Here is a 19,236-nt window from a genome sequence, read left to right as displayed (position 1 = left end):
TTAAAGATGCAGAACTAAACATTAAGGGTTTATTATCTAATTTTATATTTGTATATCTTTGAACTCAATATTGGGAATTTATGAGAATGTTTTTTCCTTTCAAATGTGGTAGGCACACAACTCACATTTGAGTAGTGCTCCCTCAATTTAAGTCATAAAAACTTCAGAAAATTCTAGAGCTCTGTAATACATACAAAATCCTAGATATCATCTATATGGCTTCCTACATCAGGCAAAATGATCTCAGTAAGTCCCCTATTTCATATATCAAATATAGTTTCAATATGTTTTTCTTAGAATATTGCTCAGTAGAAGCCCACATATGATTTCAAATTTAAATCCATTAAAATAAAAGTAATCATATAGACTGCATCATTATGAAAGGCCTAAACCAGGCTTTAAGTATACAGTTATCTAATGGTCTTTCTTGACAAATTTACATTTAAGCTAAATTTGCAGATTTGGAAGAATAAATAATCCTCTGGGAATTCTCCATAAACACAAATTCTTAAAGCTGATATTAAGTATAGAATTTATTGTTTATATTCTGACCATGGCAAACTGAGGTACGTGCCTAAATTTTAAAATGCAGTTCAAATCGGGTGGCTTTATGTCTTCTTATGAAATCAAGGCCCATCTAGACTCTATGTCTAAAGAGAAAGCTGTATTCCCTCTGTGTGGAAGGTTGGCGAAGGAGACCATGTGGATGGCATCATTATTTTCTTCAGGGAAAACCACAACAAGCCCTCTAGATGCATACCAAAACACAGGCCAATGGGTCCCAAAGGTCTGTGCCTCAGATCACATCAGTGATCACCTGATTTTAGAAAAATTTGAGAGTCAATTCTTGCATCTGTAATTTATCAGTGTTCTCTATTTACTTCTAAGATGCAATTTTCTTTTTTTTTTTTCTGATGCCATTGTATCTTGGCTCTATCAGCGTTTTCTTTTTCTATTTTTTAAAAATACATTTTTATATAAAATAGACTTAAAGATCAGAAAACAAAATCAAAGTCCAAACAGGAAATAAAGTGTTTATTTAAAAAATGAATGTTTCAAAGTGGTAGGAATGGGAAGCAGGCATAGTGCAGGAGTCCAGGGCCAGTGGCTGCCCACCTCTGGGCCCCAAGGAATGAGCAGTGAGAGCCCTCAATGGAGCCCAGTAAGAAAGAAAGTCATGTACACGCTGCAGCCTGGAGCAGAGCAGCAGGCTTCAGTGAAAGGACTGGTCAGCTCAGGATGACCTTCTAGGGAGGAAACCAGGGCAGTAAGTACTTCCATCTTACTCTCCTTCCTCCCTCCACTGGTCATGTTAGGGACTCAGAACCTATGTCTACACAGGTCAGCCTCCCCAGGTAGAGTGCAGGGTGCTGGAGGAAAGAGAGTGGATCTGGGATGGCAATAGAAGGACCCTGGCCCAGGTGGAAAAGTAAGGCCTGCTAATAAATTATCAATGCAGCTCTTAGCATCAGGATGATTTCCTCTCTTGAGGGACTTGCTTCCAAAAGTTCTTACTGAATAGAAGGTTTTTGTTTATTTGTTTGTTTTAATGAATAAAACGAGAACTCGGTTCTCTTTAGCAGAAATTTATTTTTTTGCACTTTAGCAAACTTACTTTTTCAGCTGATGTCCCAATCCAAATCGCTCTTTTGTGGAAATCTGAAAGACATCAACAGTGGGCACTGGAAAGGAAAAAGGATCACAGTCACATATTGACTTGAAACTGAAACTCAACCATCAGCCAGGAAAAGGCTGAAATTGCATTATATATGTGCATATACATATACACACTTAAAAACAGTGCACATACAGTCCTAAACAATGCTATTTATGCTATATCCACACAGGAGATCATTAATGGTCATTATATATTAATATATAATATATGTAAATGTAAGAAAGAATGATCTCCAAAGTAAGCAACAGCTGAACTGGCTACATGTACGACAGTTAGTGCATTACTTTTTAAGTGGAAGAAAGACAACATGTTTGCATCTACACACATCATTTTTAGAATAAAACAATGGGAGATAAGAAGGCACAGGAGATTTCCTTTTCACGTGATTCATACTTTTACCAGGTGTATATATATATATTCAAATTCATTAAAATATATATATTTATATATGTTTAATAATATATATTTTTAAATATGCTAAAATATATGTTTATACATGTTTAAATATATATATTTTTAAATCGGTAACTAAATATATAAAAATACATATATACATATATTTCTTTAAATCAGTAACTATGTAAATTAATAACTTCTCTCAAAAGTCACTCATTTTTCATTATTCACTGGTTTAAAGAGTATTTCTTGTACTCATCACTCCAGTCATTTCAGACGGAAGTGTAAAAACACACACGAATATCCCTGTGTCCATGAAGTCGGAAATCCACTGGGAGGAGGAAGATGAAAAACAGATAGAAAAAAAGATACAATGCTAGATGGCAATAAAGGCTCTGGAGAAAATAAAGATGGGGAAAAGCATATGGGCTGCAGGCTATGTGGGCTCAGGCTTAAACGTTAGATAAGAACAAGCAGGAAGAAAATGTCCCAGCTAGAGCCAAGAACAAGGGCAAAGACCCTGAAGAGAAAATATGCTGAAATGTTCCAGGAACAGCTGGAGAACAGTGTGGGGAGAGGACTGAACAAGGTCTCACGTCAGGAGATGAGAGCAGGGAAGGAGCATGGTGGAGCTGTGCAGGATCAGTTGGTCAAAGAGCAAAGGGAAAAATAGGAAAATCAATCAGGAACTTATTGCAACAAGTGAGGCAAGATATATAGAACTTGGGTCTGTGGAGGTGATGAACATTTTGGATTCATACTTCTAGGAGAGTGGACAGATTTTGCTGGTGGACTGGATTTGAGGTGTGAAAAAAAGAGGAGTTAAGGATGAATCCAAAGATTATGGCCTGAGCAACCAGAGGGATGAAATTTACCAATTCCTACAATGTGAAAGACTGTAGGAGAAACAGGTTTGGAAAGGCAGATAAGACTAGTTATTTGACCAAATACTTTAAACTTGAGATGCTTATTTGATACTGAAATGGAAACGTTAAGGCAATTGGAGAAGTCCAGCATTTAGGCATTAAGGTGAGAGGAATGTACTAAAGATAAAAATTTGGAACAGTCAGAGTGTGTGTGTGTCTGTGTATTTATTTAAAGGCAGGAGGCTGGATGAGAAACCACTCAGTGAGTGTAGGTGGAGGAAAGAGAAAGTCTGAGGAGTAGGCCCCGAGCCCAGCTCAGCAAAGAAGGCTGGGGAGGAATGGCCAAGAGGATGGAAGATTCCAGAGTGCTGCTACCTGGACACAAATTCAAGTAAGTTTTTCAGGCCAGGCATGGTGGCTCATGCCTATAACCCCAATACTTTGGGAGGCTCAGGCAGGTGGATTGTCTGAGCCCAGGAGTTCAAGACCAGTCTTGGAAACATAGGGAGACGCCATCTCTATTAAAAAAAAAAAAAAAAAAAAAAAAAAATTAGGCATGGTGGCATATGCCTGTAGTCCTAGCTACTTAGGAGGCTGAGGTGGGAGGATCACCTGAGCCTGGGAGGTTGAGGCTGCAGTAGCTGTGATAATGCCACTGTACTACAGCCTGGGTAACAGAGCAAGACTCTATCCGGAAAAAAGAAAAAAAGAAAAAAAAAGAAAAAAAAAGATTTTCAAGGAGGAGGTAAACAACTGTTATGAAATACTGCTAAATCAATTAAGATGGTAACTCAAAATAGGTTATGAGTCATTTGGTAAGAATGAAGTTAGTGATGACATTGACAAAAGCAGTGTTTGAGAAATGATGGGACCAAAATCTGACTTGAGTGGATTCAAAGAGAGAAAAGAAAAAGGAAAATGAAGTAAGCTAATAGAGACAACTGTAATCAAGGAAATTACCAGTCAAAAGAAGCAGAGTATTAGGGTTCCAACTGAAGAGGCATTTGAGATCAAGAGGGTGTTTTTTTTTTTTTTTTTTTTAAGACAAGAGAAATATATGCTGATGTGAGTCTTCTAGGAGAAAAAGAGAAATAAATAGTACAGGAAGGAGGAGGAGAACTGAATTCTGGGATGGCGTCCCAATTAGGTGAAAGGGAACAGAAACTAGTCTGCAAATGAAAAGATGACATATGGGAGTTTAGATAGTGGCATTCATAGCAACAGGTGGGGCAGCAGATAATTAGAGCAAAGACGGTGTTGCTCATAGGACCTTCTCAGATCACACATGCTCTGTATTGTAAGCCAAATGGCATCCCCTGTTGGCCACTACTTTGGGACACAAATGCTCCATCAATCAAGGAAATTGGGTGTTTGTATCACCAAAAAATTAGTTCATTTCCTAAGAACTCCTTAATCTTTGTACAGAGAGTAAGGTATAGAGTAAACATCACTCCAATCCCACTTAACCCAAACCCAAGGCTTTCAAAATTCAAAAGTGAATAGAAACATTCTAACATCTTGAAAACCTCAGTGGAATTAAATGAGAAAGCACTGTATTTTCTCTAAGAAGATTGAAGAAGCTACAATCTCTTCAGAGGCAGACAGAAAAAGTGGGAAGATAAGGGCAGAGAAACAAAAGAGATCTACCTACAAAAATGTAGAAAAATCCAAAATGCACTAGAACTAATGCGTTTACTGAAGAAAACTGGGTATGATATATACGTAGAAAGAAAGAAGGGTTATATAACTAGATATAAATGTTTATCCAGAACATACAAATTATCCTTATAAATTGATAATACAAAGACCAAAACTTAATCATACTATGCATGACTAGAAAATAAGTATTAACATTTATCAAAATAATTTTTCTAGAAAAATATAAATCTCAAACATTGACTCCATTAATAGCATAAAATCTAAATGAACTATAACTTTGGAATATACTAAAAGAGTTCATAAAATTCTAAAATTTCCAAAATTCATAATTTGGAATTCATAAAATATTCCAAAATTCAAGTTCTAAAACACACATTACTAATAAAATAAATGTAATTAATTATATTCAGTGTATTAATGAAATATGTTAATAAACAGAGAAACAGGTGTTGGAGTTTATGGGACCTCTGTACTAGCTGCAATTTTTCTGTAAATTTAAAAACATTTTAAGTTCATTTTTAATAACGTTTTAAAAAATTAATACTTTCTTGATAATCAATAATGAGTTAGAAAATAAAATGAACTATAAAAGTCTAATTATCCAAATAAGTACTCAGGAATAAACATAGCTAAAATTAGTGATCTAAGCAAAACAAAGGAAACAAACAAACAACAATAAAAATCCCCAGAACTGTACCGATCCATAAAACTAGAAACTACAAATAAATGTTCTTTTATAAGAAAAGAACTTGACAGAAAGTACTAGTGACATATTTTCATGGTTTTAAAAAAGGTCAAAGTTGTTCAATGTTTTCTTATCTCTCATATAACTGCAGTTGGGAAGTGAGGGCTGCCCAAGATATGTGGAAATTATTCTAATGCACTGATCATGCAAGCACAGAGGTACCAATAATGAGACGATATGCACAGAAATCATTTTAAAGTATTGTTAGTTGTTTATCATTTTCAACTAAAAACAGCTTTGTCCTTGTGATGAAAAACTGCATCTCTATATCAGCAATTCCAGAAAATATACATTATCATAAGAGTGATAAATTATATCATATCTTTATTTAAAGTATATTTCCCCATATATAATATAAATAATCCTTATCTTTAGTTTCAAAGTGGATAAGGAGGTAGATGTCTTCAATTCATATCATTCCCGTTCTCTCACAGACATATTGTCAGATTAGCTGTAGCCAAATCTTGATGTTTAAATAACTGTTATTTATACATTTCCGAAATGTAGGAATAAATCCTTTTCAAAAAGAACTGTTAAGTAGGTCAGTCTAGATCTTGAATTAGCCATACATTTCTTGCAATAAATGCTGATACCTTCCAAAGACACATTGGAAACACTCTTTTTAAATCACTTAATTTTTAAATCGCTGAATTTTGTTATTTCAAAAAGTTTTCATAAAAAATATCAAATACCAACTTTTCATAAATATCACTGTAAAAGACTTTTGCATGAATTGAACCTACTAGTTATCAACAGCTAACATACTAAAGGGATTTGTAAGATAAACAATAATAAAATTCAAAGACAGGAAACACATTAGAAAAATAAAGGTTTGACAAAGCTACATAGAGAAGGAAAATTCTAAATGGTTAACAGATATTTGGAGAAATTCTGATGAGTAAGTAGAGCCACGCAACTGAAATGATGATGAGTATGTGCTCTCAGCTCAGATTAGACCAACCCACAAAAATTCCACTGTTCATAAGTTAACTGTCATAAAGTCCATAAATTAAGTTATTTAAGGACATTCTTTGCAGCACTGATTATGGCGTCAGGGATCTGACCATAATGTATGTGGCCACCACTAAGAAAGCAAATATGTAAATTGTAGTGGATCTATACTATAGTATATATTAGTGTACACAGAGCAACAGGGCCAGCAATTCTGTTGCTATCTTAGCAACAGAAGTGGTTAAGAGAATAAAATTTATAGCACAACAGCATTTATGTAAATTTTAAAATGTCTAACAGCATTATGCATTTGACAAGGATATACACATAAGCCATTGTGTTTTGTTTGCTCTCAAGTCCATTCCTCATTCTTCCACCTTTAGGCTGCATTTCCACAGTCCCTTGCCAACTACCTTCTGGTTAGGTTTGACTAATGGAAGCTCTGTTTGGACTTGAGGAAGAGACAGAGAAAGAGAATCAAGGTATTATTTTCCTTTTTTTTTCTCTCCTCCCTTCTACCCTATTTCCCTTCTCCCTCTCCCCTTCCCTCTTCTCTCTTTTCCCTCCTATTCCCTCATCTCTCTTTCCTTCTCCTCTCCTGTCTTGTGTGGGCATTTTTTAGCAGTTGTCATATCTTCTCCATGGTTGCAGCTCTTTACCAGACATGTCCTATTTCTGTGGCCGTAATTCCTACAGAGCAACTCCTGATATGGTTCTAGAACCTGTAAGATCTCCCTTATATTTGGATTCTGCTGCATACCATCCCTTTTCCAGTGTCACTCCAGCCCCAAGGGACTGTAGTGATCTCTTGCTGTCATCTTCCTTCGTGGTCTCCTCCTACCACTCTCTGGTGAGCTTCACCATCCTGCTTTTCTTCCCAACTTTTTAGCCACTGGTTTAACTAACTCTTTATGTTTAATTTTTTTACCTGAGATACTAGAGTGGTTTGTTTTCTGATTGGATTCTAACTGATGTAGTATCAGATATTGGGAGTGGTCTCAGGCAACACACCGTAAAATGGGATACTGAAATTGGGAAGTTCATCTGCTTAACCTTAATAAGGTGATAACCTATTTACAGATGGAAACTGAAATAATGGTATTATGTGACAGGCAGAGGCATTATGGGCATAGCATAAACACTCTTCATAAATATTTTCTCACTTTTTTATTTCCTAGCAATAATCCTAATCATAACTTAGGATAAAACCTAATTATTCTCCTGGAATAATAAGTTAAAAGTTCCTTTTTAGTAACACTGTCTCCAGTTCTATCCATATATTATATATTACTGCACAGTTTCAATCATATTTTCCTCAAATTTTCAATAAGAAAAAAATATCTTGGGGAGTTTACTAGTAAGATGGTAATGTGAGTGAATACTTTTGCACAAACACAGTCATAACCAATGCCTAATAGAAATAGGAGAAAACCAGTAAAAAAAGACCAGAAACTTGGAGTAATGCCATCCCCACTGTGAGAAATGCCCAGCAAATTTTGCACAGAGCAGATGGAACCAATCCTAAGGGGCCCTACAGGATGGATGCAAAACTCTCCATTCTATGAAAGAGACAGATGCTATAATATAAGTCAACCACCACTGACACCTCTCAGAACAGGGAGCAAATGAACCCTAAGGCAGAGAAGACACTCTAGATTGGTCTGGTAGGGCTTCCTCCCTCTGCAGATGCTACCTTTTTCATGACCCTGGACCCATCATCCTTAGGTCAAGTTCTCTCAGAAGCAGACCTTGAGTGCAGACAAGAGGCAAATAATGTACTCGGAATTGTTCTCAGGAGGAAACAATAAGAACAAGTGAGAAGGGGCTAGATAGGAAAAGAAAAAGCCAAGCAAGGGTACAAACCCAGGGAAAGTTCTAGTTTCCATCCCATCTTTGTACAGACTTGAAACAGAGTAGCTAGGCCACTGTACCCTCACACTAGTGACACCTCGCAAGAGTGAAGGGAAGATAAAAAAAACTGCCAAGTACTTACCTGCACTCCAACAGGAAAGAGAAAGCTTATATGTCCAAGGACAAGCTACTGAGGGTCTCAAGTGGAGTTGTTAGCAGCCAAGGGTGCAGAAATGGGGATGGGAGCAAGGGCTGGGAAAGGGGACCCAGGGGAACAGGGTGGGGTACCAGCAGAGCTCACACCCCTTCCCTCCAGCGGGCAGATCTCAGAGCTGCTGACTCCAAAGTAGGGTCAGTGTGGAATTCTCTTTCTTTCCTCTTATTAATGGAAGAAATTGTTCACACATCACACTAATTTCCAAAAGAAGAACATTTCAACTCTTGCTAATTGAGGAAAACAAAACTCCATCTATAGGAATAAAATGATAAACCTTTGACAATTACTGATTGATATTCACAACAAAACTCAAAATGACACTAAACAAATAAAACGAAAGCGACTGGTGATAAAGGAGGAATAATATAGAATCAGTAAAGAATATGGCCAAGTTAAAAATACAATGGGAACATTAAATTTAAGATGAAATCATGAAAACAATTCACTCAGTGGAGCAGAAGACAGATTGGAAAAAACATATAGTTTTCAGATATGAAGGATGAAACAATTAGAGAAATGAAAAACATGGAGGACAAAAGAGTTAGATCCAATCAGGATATTGGGATTACCAGGTAAAGAAGGAATAATAAATAATTACATAAAATGTACTTGAGGTGAATTAAGACTCAGTCAGGTACACCATGCAAAAATAAATACAGAAAAACTATTATCAAGGAGAAGAAGAAAAGCAGTCCAAAAAGTACACAACAAAACACAAACAAATCAAAACGGACTTCTTGCAAATAAAAAAAGTTAAAATACTTCAGGCACAAAATGAGAAGTTTCTAAAGCATTTTTGCTTTTTGTAGGAGAACTATGATGACCTCACTAATTTTACTTGGACAAGTTGTCTCATTCACAAAACAAAAGGTCATTCTCAGGTATGAAAAAAGAAAACATAATCCTCAGGTTTCCAAATTGTTAAATATATAAATCAACCAATATAGATGAAAGAAAGAGCAGATGAGTTGTGACACTAAAGGAATTGTACTGAACATTAAAATAATCTAACCATGAGTTAAAATGAGTGTTAAAATATTTACAAAACCATGCAAATGTAAAAAATCTTTAAAGAGATATTGTGAAGGAAAATATCTCCCTTACATTCAAGATTATATCAAAAAATAAGTATCAGAGGTAAGATTATATAAAAGCATGCTTCAGTATCATCTCACACAGATGCGGTTTGGATGAGTAGAGATTAACCAGCCCAATTTCATTCCTAAACCTAAATAAAGTTCAGACATAAGGATTTCCTTTTCTTTTAACCACCATTAAAATAAAATCAAATGAGTACATTTCAAATCACTAAAATAAGAAAAAAGTTAGCCATATGGCAGAATATGTGGGGAAGGAACAAGAACACATACAACTATGGGCTGAAATATTCTTCATATATTACAAATAATTCCCTTATGGCGGATTTAATGACTTGAGGACAGTCTCATGACTCAACATCAAGGTGCACAGCTATTTATAAAATTCTTTACCAACTTTATAAAAATAAATCATATACACATAGAAAATAGAAACAACACGAAGCCATTTAGCTTTCTCATTACAAGAATTATGAGAAATTACTTTTCTTTACATATTTATATATCTGAAATTATCAGAATAAAAATATTTTAAACACTTATTTTTTCTTGTCCAGCATTAAATCAGTTAGAATATGTAATTTATATTATGCATTGATTAATTTGAATAGAATGTATTATGCAAAGACAGAAAACAAGTAACTAAAAATGAAAGATTTTCCTGTGTTTTATAAATCTGAAAGAACAAGTATGTTTCCTATATGACAACAAACAGTAGATGTATATTCCCTGATATGCCTAAAGGAAAAACATGCATGACATCATAGTAACTTGTGTGGCAGATTAAAGATGCCCATGATTTCACAAAGTACTGTCTATGTTCCTGTCCCTTGATTCTAGGTGTGCTCTTCAAATGCTGTGATCAACAGAATACAATCAAAGACTCACTCTGTCTTTTCCCGGTTGCTTCTACATCCTGTCTCTTGCAACACTTGCATTTGCATCCCAGTCACCAAACCACATGAAGAAGCTATGTGTCGGACAGGCACTCTAGCTAAAAGCCTCAAACTGAGTCCTGAGATGACACACCTGCATCAACTGCTAGCCATTTGAACGTCCAGCATCGTGTGTATCCAACCCAGTGAGGCCTTGATTCGGCCCCAGCCCCACCCACATATGACTGCAAATCATGGGAAACTGCAAGCAAGAAGTGCCCAAATAGTGAGAGGTAAGTTTTTTTAAGCCACTAAGTTTTAGGATTTCTTTTTTAATGTAGCAGTAGATAACTGGAACAACATAAGTAGATACAATTGTGTATGTGTGCATGCATGCATGCATGCCTGTGTGTGTGTGTGTGTGTGTGTATGTGTGGTAGTAGGTAGGAAAAAACATTTTACCAAGTAAATTTTGGCAAGACTTATGATAGGGTCCTTTGTTGTAAACAGCTACGAGTTGAAATATAATAGCAACATTGTCCCTTAAAGATTCAGCAAACAAATATACTATTATAATCTCCATTTTCAAAGACAGAAATACATTGCATTAAAATTGAATCTCAGAATCAAAGAGAAGTAATTATATCTAAGGAAAACCCAAAATATATATATTTACTGAGTTTCTACTCCTTTGCGTTTTTTAAATGTTTGTATCTCAGAAACTTGTCAGTTTCTGAAAATCTATAAAAAGAAATAAAGAAATAAAATCTATAAAAAGAAATGTTATGTTTCTGTTTCCATAAGTTATATTGGCAATAAACCATCTTTCTTAGAATGCAAGCTTCTTTAAATACCATTATCAAGATATTTAGCACTTTTGCTCAGAACTGACAAATGAACATGCATTTTGCTTAAGGCATAGTGCACAGGTAATTAATATTAAAAATAATAAAGAAAGAAATAAAACTAACCTGGGCCATTTAAATACTGTGTAAGTGAACAGTGTAGTCGAACAATTATAGGTTCTGTTCGAATTACTTCCCAAGCCACAGCAATCTCCTCCTGCACAAATATATTTAAAAGATGAATTAATCATATTTTAGAGTTCAAAATGAAAAAACAAAAACACAAACGTTTAAAATTTATGTTCGCAAAATGCATATAACATGAAGGCCTATAAGTTATCTCAAAACCCACTGTTGTGTGAAAATATTGGCCTTCTATGTATGAGAACTAAAACTGAACACTTAAAATATAACAAAGTATTACAAAAGCCCATACATTTCAGATAACATTAGCAAAAACAATGCAAATATATATGTTTATAAAATCTCTGCTTCTTTGACAATCACAGCAGTTCTTCACAAAGCACCTTAACAGTCAATATGTAACTACCAGTATTATAAGACAACTAAAAATTAAATTTCCCCCAAAAATAAAATAAATGTATTTTAAATGCACCATTCATATTACATAAAATTGATACTTACATCAAGAAAGCTAACATCGATATGCAGATCAATATCTACATCATCAATGGCTCCATATTCCCTGAAAGCAAAAATTAACATTTTTTTTTTCATTTTAATGATGCTTAAAAGATGGTGTGTGGTAGGTTATTTTATTTAAAATTTTAAATCACTAATTCTCATCCTTGATTTTGACAGATAGCTCACATTTAACTGTGGATATGAAATAACGAATAAACTAGTTGGACTGTCATTTTTCTGTTTATACCACATAGATATATTTCTATTGTCTTGTACACGCACATGCATACATAAAATCGAGTTGCTTGGTTCATAGTTTTAAATATTTCGTTTTCTGTGGCAAATTAGTCAATCTTCCCATATGACTGCTTTGTTTTCACTACACTCTGAGGATAAGGAGCTGCTTCTGAAGACAAGAAAGGAGTTTATGACATGAGGAAGGAGTGTGGGGAAGACACACAATAATGCACCCATAATTCTTCCTTCTAGTTAGGCATCAGTGGTTCAGAAGCCAATCTAAGTGTTCTGCCACTTAAATGTCAGTGTTTTGATGGGCAGCTCTAAAAGTCTGATATTTAAAAAAAAAAAAAAAGTAACTGTAGTGTATTCTACAGGAAGGAATTATGAAGACCAACTTTTTTACAGCGCAAGTACTGCCACGAACCAGCATACTTCTTAAGCAAATGAAAGAATATAAAAACAAGTTTTAATATTCTCCATATATACACGTCTGTATTTTTTATATTCTTATAAAACTTTGAAGTTAGAAATGCTATACATAGTGAGAGATAAAAACCATAGAAATAACTGAAATGATAAAAGTTAATGACCAATATTTCCTCAGCACTGATGTGCCAGAAATTGTTCTAAAGATCTTACATACATGAGATAATTTGATACAGTACTAACAAAACACCTAAGGTACTACTGCCATCTCCACTTTATAGATGCATAAATTGAGGCCCAGAGTACTAAAGTAACTTATCCATCATCACTCTATAGCAGAGCTGAGACTTGAATACATGTATTTTAGTTACTATTCAAGAAACTAGTACTTTGTGTTCAAAAACAGGTCAAGCACTAATGGATGATCTCATTAGGTCTTCATCACAGCCTTGTGAGGTGGATAATATTACGACATTCATTTTGCCGATGTGAAAACTAAGATTTAAAGATGTGAAAAAGTTGCCAAATGAAAAGTAAGTTAGTGGGGAAGTCAGGAATTGAATATATGTCCAACTCTAAAACTATGTAAAGTATGGTATCTGGCATATAGTTAAGTACTCACTAAAAATTTATGTCTATTATGTATTCAAGTAATAGAATTATAACACATAATTGTGGCACTTTATAGAGTTCAGAGAAGAAACTTTTAATGACTGAATAACTTTTTGTGATTTAATGAATAAAGGAATCTAGGGGATCTTTTTGCTTTCTAATATAAATGACCAAAAACCAAAGCATATTAGAATATAAAGTAGCCTCTGTGCTTTCTCCATTCTCTCCTTTAAATATACATTGAAACATTTAAAATATTGAGCACATTTTCAACTTTTATGAAATTATACTCTTATTCTTTCATGGTTAATATCTTTTTTTTTTTTTTTATTTTGAAACGGAGTCTCGCTCTGTCGCCCAGGCTGGAGTGCAGTGGCCGGATCTCAGCTCACTGCAAGCTCTGCCTCCCGGGTTTATGCCATTCTCCTGCCTCAGCCCCCTGAGTAGCTGGGATTACAGGCACCCACCACCATGCCTGGCTAGTTTTTGTATTTTTTTAGTAGAGACGGGGTTTCACTGTGTTAGCCAGGATGGTCTCGATCTCCTGACCTCGTGATCCACCCGTCTCGGCCTCCCAAAGTGCTGGGATTATGTTACATAAAGAAACGGATAAAAATGATTTGCATAGGTATTCCTTTTTAAAAACCATCAAAGCATCATAACATCTGTGCTTTGCAAACTATTTTCAAACTATTCTAAAAATTTGAAGAGGAAGGAATTCTTCCAAACTTGTTTTATGAGGCCAGCACTACCCTGATACCAAAACCATATAAGGAAACAACAACAACAAAACTACAAGCCAATATTCCTGAAGAATACAGATGCAAAAATCCTCAACAAAATACTAGCAAACTGAATTCAATAGCACATTAAAAAAACCATACACCATGAGCAAGTAGGATTCATCCTAGAGAGTGCAAGATGATTCAACATATGCAAATCAATAAACATGATACATCACATTAACGGAATCATGAAGAAAACATTATGATCATTTCAACAGACAAAAGGCATTTGATAAAATTTAACATCGCTTCATGATGAAAACTCTCACAAATTAGCTATAGAAGGAACATAACACAATAGAGGCCAAATTTACAAACGTACAGCTGACATCACATTGAATAAGGAAAAACTCAATGCGTTTCCTCTAAAATACGGAACAAGACAAGGATGCCCACCTTTACCACTCTTATTCAACCCAGTACTGGATGTCCTAGCCAGAGCAATCAGGCAAGAGAAAGAAATAAAGGACATCCAATTTAAAAAGAGGACACCACATTGTTCCTGTTTGTGGATGACATGATCATATATATATAAAACTCTAAAGACTCCACCAAAAAAACTGTAAAACTAATAAACAAATTTAGTAAAATTGCAGGATACAAAATCAACACATAAAAAAATCAGTAGTGTTTCTGTAGACCACAAATGAACTATCTGAAAAAAACAAATCTTATTTACAAGAGCTATGAAAAATAAAATATATAGGAATAAATTAAACCAAGGAGGTGAAAGATTTCTACAATAAAAAATATAAAACATTAATGAAATAAATTCAACAAGACACAAAAAATGAAAAGATAATTGCTTGTTTACAGATGGAAGAATATTATTAAAACATCCATACTCTAGCCAAAGCAGCCTACAGATTCAATGCAATCCCTGTCAAAATATCAATGACATCCTTTACAGGAAAAAAAAAAAAAAAAATCCTAACATTCACATGAAAGCACAAAAGACCCCAAATAGCCAAGGCATTGAGCAAAAAGAACAAAGCTGGTGACATCACAATACCTTACAAAGCTATAGTAACCAAAACAGCATGGGTCCAGTGTAAAAATAGACATGTAGACAAATGAAACAGAATAGAGAACACAGAAATACATCCATACACTTAAAACCAACTAATTTTCAACAAAGGCTCCAAGAACACACCTTGAAGAAAGGGCAGTCTCTTCAATAAATGGTGCTGGGAAAACTGTCCATGCACAAGCAAAAAAATGAAACTAGACCCCTATCTTCATATACAAAAATCAACTTAAAGTGGATTAAAGATTTAAATGTAAGACCCAAAAATATAAAATTACTGGAAGAAAACATAGGGAAAATGCTTCATGGCATATGTCTGGCCATGGATTTCTTGAGTAAGAATTCAAAAGCACTAATAACAGAAGCAAAAATGGACAAATGGGATTACATCAAACTAAAAAGGAAACAACACAGTGAAGAGACAACCTACAGAATGGGTGAAAATATATCTGCAAGCTATGCATCTCATGAGGGGTTTATATCAATAATATATAAAGAACTCAAACAGTTCAAGAACAAAGACAAACAAACTAATAATCTGATTTTAAAAGGGGCAAAATGCCAGGTGTGGTGGCTCATGCCTGTAATCCCAGCATTTTGGGAGGCCAGGCCGGGCAGGTCTACTGAGGTCAGGAGTTCGAGACCAGCCCAGCCAACATGGCGAAACCCCATCTCTAATAAAAATTCAAAAAAATTAGCCAGGTGTGGTGGCACACACCTGTAGTCCCAGCTACTCAGGAGACTGAGGCATGAGAATCGCTTGAACCCAGTAGGCAGAGGTTGCAGTGAGCCAAGATCGCACTACTGCACTCCAGCCTGGGTGACAGAGTGAGACTCTGTCTCAAAAATAAAAATAAAAGGCAAAAGACCTGAATGCGCATTTCTCAAAAGTCATACAAATGGCCAACAGGTACATGAAAAAATGTGCAACATCATTGATCATCAGAGCAATGCAAATCAAAATCACAGTGAGATATCACTTCGCTACAATTAGAATGGCTGTTAGCAAAAAGATAAAACATATAACAAATGCTGATGTGGATGTGGAGAAAAGAGAATCCTTTTGCATTGCTGGTGGAAATGTAAATTGGTATAGCCATTATGGAAAACAGTATGAAGGTTCCTCAAAACATTAAAAATAGAACCACCACGTGACCCAGCAGTTCCTCTACTGGGCAATTAACCAAAGGAAATGAAATCAGTCTGTCCAAGAGGCATCTGTGCCCCCATATATACTGCAGCACTATTCACAACAGCCAAGATGCAGAATTAACCTAAGTGTCCATTATTAGATGAATGGATAATGAAATGTGGTACATACACACAATAAAATACTGCTCAGCCATAAAAATGAAGGAAATCCTGTCATTTGCAGCAACATGGATGAACTTGGGGGACACTGTGTTAAGTAAAGTAAGCCAGGAAAAGAAAGACAAACACTACATGATCCAAGTCATTTGCAGAATCTAAAAAAAGCTGATCTCGTAGTACAGAGTAGACTACCAGAGGTTGGGAAGCATAAAGGGATGATGAAGAGGAGAAATTGGTCAACGAGTACAATATCACAGTTCAAGAGGAGAAGTAAGTTATAGCACAGTAGAGTGACTATGGTCACTAGTCTATACACACTAGTATAATATATATTTCAAATTAATCAGAATAAAGGATTCTTGATGTTCTCACCACAAAAAAAGATCAGTGTTTGTGGTGATGGATATGCTAAACACCATCATTTAACCATTACATAATGTACTGAAACATCAAATTGTAAACCACAGATCTGTACAATTATTGTGTGTCAATTAAAAATAAAATTTTAAAAATTGTGTAAAGCACAGTATCTGGCACTAAATAAAAATTTCTATCAACTATTCAAGTAATAAAATATAATCCCTTTTATAGGGTTCAGAGAAGAAATTTGTACTGATTAAATGGTTTTATGTAATTTAATGAGAAAGGGAATGTGGGAGATTTGTTTGCTTTTTGATATCTATGATCAAAATAATGTCAGCATATCCAAATATAAGGTAGTCTGTGTGCTTTCTCTGTCCTCTCCTTAAAAATATATTACAACACTGGTCGGGCACAGTGGCTCATGCCTGTAATCCCAGCACTTTGGGAGGCTGAGGTGGGTGGATCACTTGAGGTCAGGAGTTTGAGACCAGCCTGACCAACATGGTGAAACCCCATCTCCACTAAAAATACAAAATTAGCTGGGTGTGGTGGCAAATGCCTGTAGTCCCAGCTACTTGGGAGGCTGAAGAAGGAGAATTGCTTGAACCCAGGAGGTGGAGGTTGCAGTGAGCCGAGATCGTGCCATTGCACTCCAGCCTGGGCAACAAGAGCAGAACTCCATCTCAAAAATTAAATAAATGAATATATATCTATATATGTGTGTGTGTGTGTGTATATATATATATATATATATATATATATATATATATATATACACATGAGAGAGGGCACATTTCCATTTTTAAGGAAATTGCACTTTTTATTCATGGTAATATTTTTATAGGTTACATAAATAAATAAATATTTACATAGGAATTAATTTTTAAAAACCGGCAAAGTATCAATAATGTCTGTACTACATGATAAACATTAATCTTAAAGGATAAGATTATGTGCAAATTTTGATATGAAAGTATACAGAAAGTACGACAAGAATAAGAGCCAAGCAAATGAACATTTTCATCTCTGCCTTTAGTTCAGGGTACAACAAACATTTTCTGTGAAGATGAGACAAGAAATATTTTAGGATTTTCAGGCCACATACAGTCTCTGTTGCATCTTTCTTTTCTTTTCTTTTCTTTTCTTTCTCTCTTTCTCCCTTTCTCCCTTCCTCTCTTCCTCTCTTCCTCCCTTCCCTTCCCTTCCCTTCCTTCCCTTCCTTCCTTCCTTTCTTTTTTTTTTTTTTATTTTTGGTTTTTTATTTTTATTTTTTTTTTTTTATTATACTTTAAGTTCTAGGGTACATGTGCATAACGTGCAGGTTTGTTACATATGTATACTTATGTCATGTTGGTGTGCTGCACCCATCAACTCGTCAGCACCCATCAATTCATCATTTATATCATGTATAACTCCCCAATGCAATCGCTCCCTCCTCCCCCCTCCCCCCTCCCCATGATAGGCCCCAGTGTGTGATGTTCCCCTTCCCGAGTCCAAGTGATCTCATTGTTCAGTTCCCACCTATGAGTGAGAACATGCGATGTTTGGTTTTCTCTTCTTGTGATAGTTTGCTGAGAATGATGGTTTCCAGCTACATCCATGTCCCTACAAAGGACGCAAACTCATCCTTTTTTATGGCTGCATAGTATTCCATGGTGTATATGTGCCACATTTTCTTAATCCAGTCTGTCACAGATGGACATTTGGGTTGATTCCAAGTCTTTGCTATTGTGAATAGGGCCGCAATAAACATACCTGTACATGTGTCTTTGTAGTAGAATAATTTATAATCCTTTGGGTATATACCCAGTAGTGGGATGGCTGGGTCATATGGTACATCTAGTTCTAGATCCTTGAGGAATTGCCATACTGTTTTCCATAATGGTTGAACTAGTTTACAATCCCACCAACAGTGTAAAAGTGTTCCTATTTCTCCACATCCTCTCCAACACCTGTTGTTTCCTGACTTCTTAATGATTGCCATTCTAACTGGTGTGAGATGGTATCTCATTGTGGTTTTGATTTGCATTTCTCTGATGGCGAGTGATGATGAGCATTTTTTCATGTGTCTGTTGGCTGTATGAATATCTTCTTTTAAGAAATGTCTGTTCATATCCTTTGCCCACTTTTTGATGGGGTTGTTTGTTTTTTTCTCGTATATTTGTTTGAGTTCTTTGTAGATTCTGGATATTAGCCCTTTGTCAGATGAGTAGGTTGCAAAAATTTTCTCCCATTCTGTAGGTTGCCTGTTCACTCTGATGGTAGTTTCTTTTGCTGTGCAAAAGCTCTTTAGTTTAATTAGATCCCATTTGTCAATTTTGGCTTTTGCTGCCGTTGCTTTTGGTGTTTTAGACATGAAGTCCTTGCCCATGCCTATGTCCTGAATGGTACTACCTAGATTTTCTTCTAGGGTTTTTATGGTATTAGGTCTAACATTTAAGTCTCTAATCCATCTTGAATTAATCTTCGTATAAGGGGTAAGGAAAGGATCCAGTTTCAGCTTTCTACTTATGGCTAGCCAATTTTCCCAGCACCATTTATTAAATAGGGAATCCTTTCCCCATTTCTTGTTTCTCTCAGGTTTGTCAAAGATCAGATGGCTGTAGATGTGCGGTATTATTTCTGAGAACTCTGTTCTGTTCCATTG

At 35.4% G+C, this 19,236-nt stretch overlaps 1 protein-coding gene across 6 annotated transcripts in view; it reads right to left on the bottom strand.

Moving 5' to 3' along the window:
- The window catches only part of PARP8 (poly(ADP-ribose) polymerase family member 8), a 206,259-nt gene that overhangs the window by 66,091 nt on the left and 120,932 nt on the right, over positions 1-19,236 (bottom strand). For all 6 annotated transcript variants that reach the window (XM_030926745.1, XM_010364404.2, XM_030926743.1 and 3 more), the window contains exons 9-11: positions 11,826-11,886; positions 11,307-11,397; positions 1,616-1,682 (exon numbers count right to left, since the gene is read on the bottom strand). In XM_030926745.1, coding sequence (XP_030782605.1) covers positions 1,616-1,682; positions 11,307-11,397; positions 11,826-11,886 — 219 coding nt within the window. The remainder of the gene's footprint in view (positions 1-1,615; positions 1,683-11,306; positions 11,398-11,825; positions 11,887-19,236) is intronic.

This window comes from Rhinopithecus roxellana, chromosome 3 (assembly GCF_007565055.1).
Source record: "Rhinopithecus roxellana isolate Shanxi Qingling chromosome 3, ASM756505v1, whole genome shotgun sequence".
Classification (NCBI taxonomy): domain Eukaryota; kingdom Metazoa; phylum Chordata; class Mammalia; order Primates; family Cercopithecidae; genus Rhinopithecus; species Rhinopithecus roxellana.
This window is presented reverse-complemented; position numbering and strand designations above follow the sequence as displayed.